This window comes from Sciurus carolinensis, chromosome 4, assembly GCF_902686445.1.
Source record: "Sciurus carolinensis chromosome 4, mSciCar1.2, whole genome shotgun sequence".
Taxonomy (NCBI): Eukaryota; Metazoa; Chordata; class Mammalia; order Rodentia; family Sciuridae; genus Sciurus; species Sciurus carolinensis.
In genome coordinates, this window is record NC_062216.1 from 62475602 (window position 1) to 62487240 (window position 11639).

General features: G+C 42.4%; 2 protein-coding genes across 3 annotated transcripts in view; one reads left to right on the plus strand and one right to left on the minus strand.

Annotated features, from left to right (window-relative positions):
- Positions 1–1938, minus strand: part of Dctn6 (dynactin subunit 6) — a 36238-nt gene extending 34300 nt beyond the window's left edge. The window contains exon 1 of one of the 2 annotated variants that reach the window (XM_047551332.1): positions 1836–1938. In XM_047551332.1, the coding sequence (XP_047407288.1) occupies positions 1836–1858 (23 nt within the window). In that variant the 5' untranslated portion in view covers positions 1859–1938. The remainder of the gene's footprint in view (positions 1–1835) is intronic. The other variant, XM_047551331.1, reaches the window with a different exon arrangement.
- A 2990-nt stretch (positions 1939–4928) lies between these two features.
- Positions 4929–11296, plus strand: Mboat4 (membrane bound O-acyltransferase domain containing 4). The gene is made up of 3 exons (XM_047547964.1): positions 4929–5047; positions 7321–7545; positions 10333–11296. Exons 1-3 carry the CDS (start codon positions 4929–4931, stop codon positions 11294–11296), a joined length of 1308 nt encoding a protein of 435 aa, XP_047403920.1.
- The last annotated feature ends 343 nt before the right edge of the window (positions 11297–11639 follow it).

Genomic DNA, 11639 nt, shown 5'->3' on the forward strand with positions numbered 1-11639 from the left:
CTTTCCTAGTGATATGAAGAACTAAAAAAAGAAGACAAAATTTTCTGCAAATTTTACTGGACAAGCCTTCCTACCATAAATTATTTTTTAAAGTTCTAAGTTAAAACATTATATATATATATACACACACATGCATATATATATACACATACCCACACATGTATAAAATAGAAAAAATGAATAATCTTTGAGTCTATTTAATGAAATGGTTGCAAGATGAGACAGGTATATCTGATTCCATCATTTTGTGAGGCACTGACTTTGTTAGAATAATTTAATGATTATTTTACCAAGTGATCTTTCAGAATTATCCTATGTCCTGTCAAGAATCAATCTGCTGAAATCACAGAAAACATGTAACCTTCTTACTGAAAAGAAAGAAAACTTAAGTAAGATGGAGCAGAATAACAAAGCGGAAAATCATGTCTTTCAACTTTCTCAGATTACAGTCAAGGAAACACATTTATAGATCAGAATTTCTTAAACAGTTTATTGCTGGGGCATCATTGTCCTGACATCAGTCATCTCTTTTACTGTTAAAGTTGTCTGGAAACATCCTGTCACTCTACACGTTTTTCCTGTGATGAATGAATGATGCTATTCTCAAACATATTACCATTCATAAGTGCCATTTTTCTGATACTTTTCATTCGACGTGTTTTTTTGTGTTAAAATATATAATGTCATTAAGCCCTGGTCAAGTAAAATTAGCTTCTATAAAACGTCCCTTGTTTTAGACCTTATTTCCCGATGAAGTTTTCCATTCCTTCAGTTCCTTCTCATTATTTAAAGAGTGTCATCTAATATTTAATCAGTCCTGGGCAACTGAGGGCAGGAGAGATTTACACACGGTCTGTCCTCAGTTTTTTGTCCTAGAAAGAGATCCTAAATAGTGTTTATGTCGTTATGTACAAGCAGTTAACAACCGAACATACTAAAACTCGGACTCCACTGCACCTTGGAGTAGTGGGGTGCATCGGGAAGCAGGCAGCTCCGAGAAGGCAGATATGCAGACCTATTAGAACAAGTCAATAATACTTTATGCTACTAATATACTGTACATAATATTTGTAGTAGATCTGTTTTTCTTTAGTTTATAAAAACAAAATCACACGCTACCCGTTTAAGTAGAAGAAAAGCCGAAATTTCAATTTACGGCACCAAAAAACCCCAAAATATTGGTTTTGCCAGTGTCAGCAGAGGGCGCTCAACACTGTTGCTTTTGGAAATGCTTTTACGTAGGCATTTCTCTCATCTAAGCTGTTTCTGGGTCCCAAGAGTCCCTAGCGATGAAGCAACCACAGTTCCTGTCCCCCATGTTTACATGGCGCTCCTAGCACGCCGGGCAGAACAAGTCACAGATCTGGCCCAGGTGCGGCCCTCTTTTTGACGTGCAACTTCGAATCAGTTTACAACCCCCTCCCACCCTCAAGACCCGAAGGTGCTAGGGTGTGGCCAGCACTGGCGTGGGCGTCTGGCAACACAGCCAGGTCCAAGAACAGGCCGACGGCGCACTGGCAACCGGAGTACAGGAGAAAGGACTGCGGCCTCACAAAGCGTCCGGGGAAGAGGACGGGACGCTTCTGCGCAGGCGTGCTGCGGCGGAGGGAGTGAGAGAACAAAAACCTTCCAAAACCTAATCAGTAGCCCTTCACCGCCTCCCTACCCTGGCTTGGTCGCCACCACCCTCAGCGGACGCCAGATCTTGGGTTTAGGTACCATCAGCCCAAGCACCCGGGATGAGACACCACCTCAGTCCCCAACATTGGCGACCAGAAATAGGTTCCGGCCGTGCGGAAAGTTGAGAACAGTTTTTCCTCAAGCAGCAGACCCACCTCTTTTGAGTCTTCTCCGCCATGGTACGGGCCCAGTCTACAGCTGGAGCCAAGATCAACACCACGGACTGGATAGAGCGACGATCTCTACAAACGATTGGACAGCCTGGCAGGGTTGGGATTGGGGTGGAGCCGAGGGGCCTGCGCGCGGCGCGGGGAGGGGCGGGGCCGGGATGAGGCTCCAAAAGCTCGCAGGCCGTGGGGCTTGCGGTGTGAGTGGGAGTTGTCCGCGTTGCCTGGCCCACCGAGTTGTTCAGCACTGACCAAGAGTGCATCGACTCGATTTTAAAACGTTTATTCCAGTCCAGCTCACATCATTATGACCTCATTTTACATCTCTACCACCTCTTGATACTTGTCACACTATAAAGGTGTTCTGACCTCCCTGAGTGTTCCTTTCAGTCTCATTGCGGTCCTCTATATGTTAAGGTTTCTCCTTCCGACCAGTGGCCCTTTTTTTATTCTGGGCAATCTCATCCTTCCCATAGGTCAGGTGCGGCCCTCTACCTGCTGTTTTTTTCTAATTAATATCTCTAGTTCTGTGCTCTAACGAGCTTCACTCCTGATATGATTGACTACTTGACACCTCCATTTGGATACCTCAAAGTCTTCATCAAACCTAAATCGTCCAGAATGGGAGCTTTCGATTAAAGCCATTGTCCTCTTTGCAATCGGTCGCTCCTTGATCTCTCTCGGTAAAGGAATCCACCCTTCTCCCAGTTGCTTAAGCAAATGGAAAGTCACCCTTAGCATACCTCGACACTACATAATTCACCTGCAAGTTTTTGTTGGACTTCACTTCTTCCACTTTGCACCATTTGCCCCACCATCTCTAATCCCAGCTGCATGTCTCTCTACAGTTGTTCCTTCCATCCTTTTATTAAAAAATATTTTTTTGCTGTAAATGGACACAATACTTTTATTTATTTATTTTTATGTGGTGCTGAGGATCGAACCCAGGGCCTCACACGTTTTTAGGCAAGCACCCTTCCACTGAGCTGCAACCCCAGCCCTAATCCTTCCAAACTTGACCTGTAAAATCACTCCCACCCCCAACTCCCATTCTCTTACAGTAAAACCATCCTTTAAAAATCAAATCCAGAAACCGCGCACACCTGTAATCCCAGTGTCTTGGGTGGCTGAGGCAGGAGGATCACAAATTCCAGGCCAGTCTCAGCAATTTAGTGAGACCCTGTCTCAAAATTAATTAAAAAAAAAAAAAAGTAAAGTAAAAAGGACTGGGGACGTGGCTCAGTGATCAAGCACCTCTGGGTTCAATCCTTGGTACAGAAAAATAAATACATTAATTTACTTCCCATTTCTTTTAAAATCTAAACCACTTTTCACAACTTGTCTCTGGGCCAAATTCAGCCAGACTACATCTCTTGTCTTCTCTTCCTCTTTCTCTGTGCCCAATTTTCTTTCTCCAAGAAGCCAAACTGACTTTTCACCCCAGCTGCTTCTAATTGCTCTCCACCCATAATACCTCTGACCTCAGATGTCATATACTCAGTGTTCAATCAGAGAAACAACAAGCTGGAGATATATATCAAGAGATTTATTGCAAAGGACTAGTTTATGTGATTGTGGGGGCCTGGCTAGGCAATTCCAGAATCTGTAGACCAAGCTGGAATTCTTATGCAAAGGATGTATGTAACTGCTGTCCACGGGTGGAATTTCTTCTGCTCTGTTCTTGATGCTTTTCAACTGCTTGGATCAGGCTCACCAAGATTATCTATAATAATCTAGGATAAACTCCCTTAAAGTCAACTGGTTATGAATTTTAATCACATTCACAAACACCTTCATAGCTTCACTTATATTAGTGCTTTATTGGATGACAATATTGTAGCCTTGCCAAATTGATAGAAAAAAGAAAAGAACCATCACACTTGGGAAGACCCTCCTTGACCATTTGTCTCAGGCCATCTTAGCTGCTCTAACAAACTACCTTAAATTGGGTAATTTATAACAAAATAAATTTATTACCCACAGTTCTAGAGTCTAGAATATTCAAAATCTAATCACTGGAGATGGTATGTCTGGTAAGGGCCCAATCCTCGTAGCTAGTGCCTCTGGCTCCATCCTCACATAGTGGAAAGGGCAAACAGGTTCCCTAAGACCCTTCTATAAAGATGCTTATCTCATTAGTGAAGGCAGGGCCTTTGTGACATAGCCACCTCTACTTTTTCCGCTTTCCATTGCTGTAGCAAAATATCTGTTGTGGAAAATACCAACCCCTGACAAGGTTACTTGCTCTTGAGTGACTCTTTAGAGATGAAAAAGCAATTGGTCAGGGACAGCCCTGTAATGCCCAGGATTCAGCAGATGAATCTCCACTAGCTGAGAAATGTTCCCTCATCCTTGTCTTACCTCTAGGAAGCCTTACGTATCACTTGTTCATACCCCAAAGAAAAGATTATTTAAAAATGTTTCCTCTCCACACTTTTGCTTCTGCAAAACCTTTGTAACTTTAACAAATATTTATGGAGTACAAAGTTTATATGCAGCACTTCTCTGAGTGCTGGGAGTATAGCTCCAAATAAAATGAAGTCCTTCCTTTATAGAGCTCACATTTTGTGTTTCAAGGAAATAAGTTAATCAATAAATAGATATATAAGGGATGTTGATATGAAAAAAGTAATAGAAGGGGGGAGAGTGGTAGTTAGCAAGGGAGATTTTGTTTTCTGCCTTTAGAACCTGCTTCCCTCTTCCTGCTCATGTTCTTTTTCCTTCTCCCCAGTCCAAGGCATTGTCTGAACACAACTGGAAAATGAGATTTTTTTCATTAACTTAGTGAAGAAAATATGACAGTATGGTGACTGGAAAAGCAAATAAAGCGCTATGTAATCTAAAAACCACAACTTCTCAAAGCAAAGTAATAACACCGAGATGTATTTTGGTTTCCATAGTGCAGTTCCCTTTGTCAGAGAGCCAACTTTTATCCTACTTATCTCCAGTGCTTTTGTTTGGATTTTGCTTAGTCAGGCCTTCCTAAAACATATAAAAAGACCAGACAACCTGGCTGTGGTTTCTCTTGCAGGAAGGCACCAATTAAGGACACTAGCAGGATAGTGTCTGTTCCAGTTCATAATGGACTGGCTTCAGCAGTTCTTTCCCCATCCTGTGTCACTTTATCAAGGGGCTGCTTTTCCTTTTGCACTTCTGTTTAATTATCTCTGCATTATGGATTCATTTTCCACTCAGGCCAGGTAGGCTGGATGACTAATTTTGCTCTTATGCCTGGGAATGCTATAATAGAAAGCAAAGAGTGGACTGCACCTGTGAATGTTACATATTAATTACATTTATTTTTAGCTCACCATACCTGCCACTGGTTGTTGGTTTCGTGATAATGAATATATATCATAGAGTAAAACTAACCTGGAAATTGATACATGTCTGCATTGACTCAAAATTGCATAGGTTCACATTAAGTGAAATGGATGCAAAATAAACTCTGGGGTGAGATGGGGATGTTAAGATGGAACAGGAAGTTCCCAAATGTATCTCTCTGGGCTAACCATAAGTCCCAGATATTCTTTAGCATTCCTAACTTTATGGAATTTAATAATTTTCAATAAAATTAAATTTCATATAGAGTAATGTGATTTAAAAAACAACTTTGTATGATTTCTCAGAAATATGTCAAAACAAATCTTAGTAGATTAGCATATCTCAATTTCAGGTTCAAAAGTTGTCACTAGAGATTTGATAACTTGACTGTAATAATTTTTTATATCCCAAAACCTCAATACATTGGAGATAGTACCTATTTTTATAACAGTTTTAGTGGAATATCCTTTTGAAAAGTGAAAATCCATTGCACAAGGGCCACCTCCTAATAATTCTCTAATTTTGGCGACTAGACTTTTTTATATATCAGGATTTCTTTTCTTGTTTTCTTTCTTTTTCTCCTTCCTCCCCTCCCTAGTGCTAGAGATACAATCTTAGGGACTCATGCATGTTAGGCAAGCATTCTGTAACTTGAGCTATATCTGGGCTCTAATGATGTTTCTTTAATAAAATCTAGCTACATTTGAAAATTAGAGTTTGACTGAACTCAGCAACAGTATGTTATCCTGTATTCACAACTGGTTGATGGCCCTTATCTTTATTTCTGGGATGTGAGGGTGGGGAAACATTTATAAAGAAGTTTCTACTGAGAATCACAAAATACTAAAGCAGAACTAGATAAAAATAAGGGTTAATCTCCAGGGAGTTACTGTAGAGTTAATATTACTCATGTGAGAGTCAACCCATAGGGTCCTCTTGCCTCTACCTACTGAGTGTCCTTGTATATAAGAGTAAATACTCTCTCAGTTGCCCTTTCCTTATCTTAAAACCAAAATAATAATGCTTCTTTCAGGGGGTTATTTTAAGGATTAAATAATAATATTTCTTATAAAGGATTATTAGCACAGTACCTGGAATGAAATGAAATGGAAAGCACTCAATAAATTATACATCACACATTGCATACATGTGTAGACATTTCAATTTTTATAAATCCCTGAGGGCAGTTATTTCCTGGTAGAAAATTTGTTTCCAGCTTCTCCTTCTGCTGTGTTAGGAGTCAGTTTTCCCCCTGAACAAAAAAGAAGTTAAGACTTGGGCTACAGTATGAACTGGGATGCTGTGAGGATGGAATCACCCCAAGTAGACTTAAAAGCCCAGGAATGGCCCAAGGCTTTGTGTGGCAGAGCCTCTCATACTGTATGGCCAGTAGGGGGGAAAAGACCTTAAGAAAATGGCCAAAGGAATGTGAGAACAGAATTAAAAACAATCAGGAGGACTGAGAAAACCAATGATGGTGCTGGGAAAAAAGAAGACAGATTCTGCAACAACTTGATCTGCAGTGATTGTGCACATTTTTCATAAAAGGACAGATTACTTTAAAAACTTAAAAACCAAAACCAAAACATGAACTCGTAAGATCCAAAGTTCAGTAGTGAGGATGAAGGAGAGATTTTCTCAGTGAGTTTTCAAACATTTATCCAAAGGAAGTATTGCGTCTCCTTTTTGTTCTGGGCTTTCTAAAATGCTCTGGGGCAGTACAAGCCCTGTGAAAAGGAAAGACTCACTTCATAAGAGGAGTTCTAGAGAGATCTTCTAGATCCTCCTAACTGGGTTCACATCACTTCTTGTCAAACAACCCACCAGCAGATTTTAAAGATGCCTCTACCAGGATTGCTAGGGCCAGTGGTGGAATACCTTGGATGGGAAGTACTTGAATGGTGGGAACCCCCTTAAGAGAGGGGTTGCCAGAGTAACCTGGGCAGGAGTCAGGATTTGTCTCCTCCGGTAGTAGTTTGCAAGTTGACCCTGGCTGTTTCTCCCATGTTTGTTTCCTTCAGAGGAATAAAAAGAAGGCTTCAGTGTGATAATATCCTGGCTTTTTTAGGTGCTATATTGGGGCCTACCTCAGTCGTCTTCCCTGGAATGACTTTTGATGTGATTCATTTGCCTGTCCTTTTTCTTTCAGGTACCTCTTTCTCCTGGTTGGAGGAGGTGCACTGGCCTTGGCTGCCATGGGTTCATTTGCTTTGCTTGTCTTCATCCCTGCTCTCTGCACCGTGGTTCTGGTCTCCTCTCTTAGCCCACAGGAAGTTCACAGGTGGACTTTCTTCTTTCAGATGGGCTGGCAGACCCTGTGTCACCTGGGTCTGCACTACACAGAGTATTATCTGCAAGAGACTCCTTCCATGAGGTAAAGCACCCTACTCATTTGGTTGTGCTGAGCTGACCTGGGGTTCGCTTGCACAATGGTGGCAATGGAGAGAACATGAGTGCTGAATTTGAATCCTAATTCTTCACATTTGAGGAATGTGGTCTTGAGCATGTTATTTAGCTTCTCTCAGACTCTGTCTCTTTTTCTGGAAAAAAATGTGGGGATAGCAATACCTATCCTGCAAGAGTGTTGTGAGTTTTGGAAATAATGAATATAGGTGTAATTGTTTGATGAGACAACATAGCTACTACTTGTTGTCTATGTAGCACAGGTGACTGGCGCTTGGCTGTAATTGTCATTGTGTCAGAGAGTCCAGAGCCCACAGGTGAGGCCTACCTGGAAGTGACAGCACAGTTTGCTCATCTCTGTATGGGACACAGAGCAGCAGGTATAGATCCACTGTGAGCCCTGGCTGCCTTCCCATGACAGCTGCTGAGAAAGATGCAGTTGCTGGTTTAGAATTTTATATTCATACAGACTTCCATGAAGAGCCTTCTCCCAAGAAGTGTAGTCATCCAATATAGGAAAAGACAAAAACAAAAACCAAGAGTTATTTGCAATCTAGAGAAGTGTTTTCATGAGTCACTGAGTTCACCAAGATTAGGGAAACTGTTGGGGGCTATGCCATGTGGATTATGCCAAGATGGCGCCTGGCAGCCTGCCAGAAATTGTTTTGATCACATTGGCGGTGAGAAGTCGGTTAACATAAACACACTCGGGTGCTTTATTATTGGCCGTATTCAAGTGAGTCCACGCACACAATGTGTGCACATGTGTTCCCGAGTGCTCCTGCTCGTGCCTGCTGGTTTTGACCTTTGCCGTGATTGGGCAGCTGGCTCCTCACCTGATCTTCACTTAACTGGCGTGGTCCTACCCTCCACTTCCTGGAGGGAGTATAAGCGGGCAGTAGGCAGAAAGCAGAAAGCAGTAAGCAGTAGGCAGATGGCAGATCACAGATCGCAGAGCAGAGGACTAAGAACACACCTCTAGGTTGCAGATCACAGATAGCAGTACGCCAGAGGCACCACTAAGAAGCACCTCTGATAGACAGCACCTCTAGCACGCACCTTTAGTTCGCAGGATGCGAACACCTCTAGAGAAGAAGCAGCAGAACTCTAAGAAGGAATAGATCTCTGAAAGCGTAGCAAGCCTCTTTCTCTAAAACTCCCTCTCAAAGCCTTTCTTCCTCTAAAATCAAGCAAGCCTGTCTTCCTCTATAAGCTAGAGAATAAGCAAGCAAGCAAGGAAGCAGCTCAGGAATAGAAGTAGTTTATTTGCAGTCCACCTCCGATAAATACCTGCGCGACTGTTGCTGCAGGCGGTAACAAATATCCGCAGGATTGTTTCTGCGGGGGGCGACAGGAATCGAATATTTTTGTGCACTTCAGGCCTAATGTTCCTGGTTCCTTCTACTTCTTGATTGGTGTGGTTCCCTCACAGAACAAAGCCTGTGGTCCCTGTATGATGATGATGATGAAGAGGAGGAGGAGAAAGAGAAGGATGATGTTGATGATGATGACGGTTTTCACCAAAGGCTCCAGGCTTGCTTCTCTGAGGATAAAGGCAAGATGGCAGCCAGGCAGGGCACAGGAGGGACTGAATGGGCTGGGGTGAATCAGTTTAGTAGGAAGCCAGGACTTGATAGGGTTGGAATGGCGAGTTTAACAGGATCTGACTGAATGAAAGGAAGGTTGAACCAGACCTGAAATAAGCATGTGTGTTAGCCTGCTAGAACTGCTATATAGAAGTACCACAAACTGGGCAACTTAAACAACAGAACTTTATTTCTTCACAATTCTGGAGGTTGGAAGTCCAAGGTAAAGTTGTGGGCAGAATTGTTTGCACCTGGGGTGTCTCTTCTTGACTTTCTTCTCTGTGTCTTTCCACAGTGTATGCCTGTATCCTAATCTCCTCTTCTTATAAGGACTTTAATTCTATTGGATTAGAGTCCATCCATGTGACCTCATTTTAATTACCTCTTTAAAGTCCCTGTCTCAAATACAGTCACACTTGGAGCTACTAGGGGTTAGGACCTCAGCATATGAATTTTGTGGGGGTGCATATTTGGCTCATAACAGAAGGTAAATCAGTAGGTTGGAGGCATTTGGAGGCTGTATGACTTTCAGTTAGGGGGCCAGATTTCCTTAACTCTTCAGATATACGGATGGGAACAGCTGTGTTTGGGTAGCAATGCTGTTTTCTTGCCACACCACAGTACAACTTTCCTGATTATAGAAGGTGCCACTTAAATTTTCACTGATTGTTCTCCTAAATAATCTTGTTAGCAGGATCTTCCATGGGGAAGCAGTGAGAGTTCAGGTGACTGGTGAGCAACCAAACTCAAATCGCCAATGACCCGTCACATACCCTGAACCATTCCTCAGCACAAATCCCAGAACATGAAGCATCTTGCAGTCAGGGCTTTGGTTCATTTAAAATCTTCAAATTCCTGTAGTATTTTGACCACTAAGTTTTTGTTTCATCTGTGGCAAATTTCTGATCTAAATCTTTATAAGCCATTCTTAGAAATATTATAATGTATATTTGTCTATAATATTCTTCATTGTTCTTTTATTTGCATCTCTGACTAATGATTAATTTCCCCATTTCACCTTTTGGTCTTGTCTGGAGTAGAATGTGGTTCTGAATTCATACATGAGTTTTTGTGGGGCACAATTTTCTATGTGGTCATGTGTGGCAGACTGGAAGGAATGGGAGAGAGAATAAATATGAGATGTTTCTACATTAAAAAAAATTCTCTTTCAGGTTCTGCATCACTCTTTCTTCCCTCATGCTCTTGACCCAGAGGGTCACATCTCTCTCTCTGGACATTCATGAGGGGAAAGTGGAGGTTGCATCAGGAGGCATCTGGACCAGGAGCTCTTTGTCTGAGCATCTGTGTAAGACTCTGCCCTATTTTAGCTACTTGCTCTTTTTCCCTGCTCTCCTGGGAGGCCCTCTGTGTTCCTTCCAGAGATTTCAGGCTTGTGTTCAAGGGCCCAGTTCTTTATGTTCCAGGCTCTCTTTTTGGACTCTGACTGGAAGGGGCCTGCAGATTCTTGGACTGGAGTGTTTAAAGGTGGCCTTGAGCCAGGTGGTGAGGGCAGGAGCAGGACTGACAGGTTGCCAGCAACTCGAGTGTGTCTATGTCATGTGGTCCACAGCCAGCCTCTTCAAACTCACCTACTACTCCCACTGGATCCTGGATGACTCTCTACTCCATGCAGCGGGCTTTGGGTCTGAGCTCAGTCCAAGCCTTGGTGAGGAGGGATATATCCCTGATGCAGACATTTGGACATTGGAAACAACCCACAGGATATCTCTGTTCACAAGAAAGTGGAACCAAAGCACAGCTCAGTGGCTCAGACGGCTCATATTCCAGCACAGCAGGGGCTGGCCATTGTTGCAGACCTTTGCCTTCTCTGCCTGGTGGCATGGACTCCATCCAGGTCAGGTGTTTGGTTTCTTTTGCTGGGCTATGATGGTAGAAGCTGACTACCTGATTCACACCTTTGCCAATTTATTTATCAGATCATGGCCTATGAAGCTGCTCTACAGAACTCTCACCTGGGTCCATACCCAGCTCATCATTGCCTACATAATGCTGGCGGTGGAAGTCAGAAGCCTCTCCTTCCTCTGGTTGCTGTGTAACTCTTACAACAGCTTCTTTCCCATGGTGTACTGTATTTTGCTCTTTCTATTAGTGAAGAGAAAACACAAATTTAACTGATATCTTTCTCTGCCTTTCATCTTACTCAACCATGAAACAGAGTTTGGAAATTGCTACATGATGCATTGACAATGTGCATCTTTCAATTTTTCCATAATAAAAGTTTTAAGTATTAGATGGATATACCTCATGATTAGCCATAAAAATTTGCATGTTGAACTGGGAATGCATAGTTCAGTGGTAGAGTGCTTGCCTAGTATTTGCAAGGGCCTGGAATTGAGCATTGCAGGAAGAAAAGAAAAGAAAAAAATTGTGTGTCTGCTTTAACAAGTTATTCTGCTGCCATCGAAGATACAAAACATAAATAAAAATGGCTTCATTCCTTAGGGTTTACTTTCTAGGT

Bases quoted from the DNA above. Each gene is read 5' to 3' on its own strand.
- Mboat4 (XM_047547964.1), top strand. From the start codon at position 4,929: ATGGACTGGCTTCAGCAGTTCTTTCCCCATCCTGTGTCACTTTATCAA. The intron at 5,048-7,320 runs GTAGGCTGGATG...TTTTTCTTTCAG, and splicing joins TCATTTTCCACTCAGGCCAG to GTACCTCTTTCTCCTGGTTG. The intron at 7,546-10,332 runs GTAAAGCACCCT...ATTCTCTTTCAG, and splicing joins CAAGAGACTCCTTCCATGAG to GTTCTGCATCACTCTTTCTT.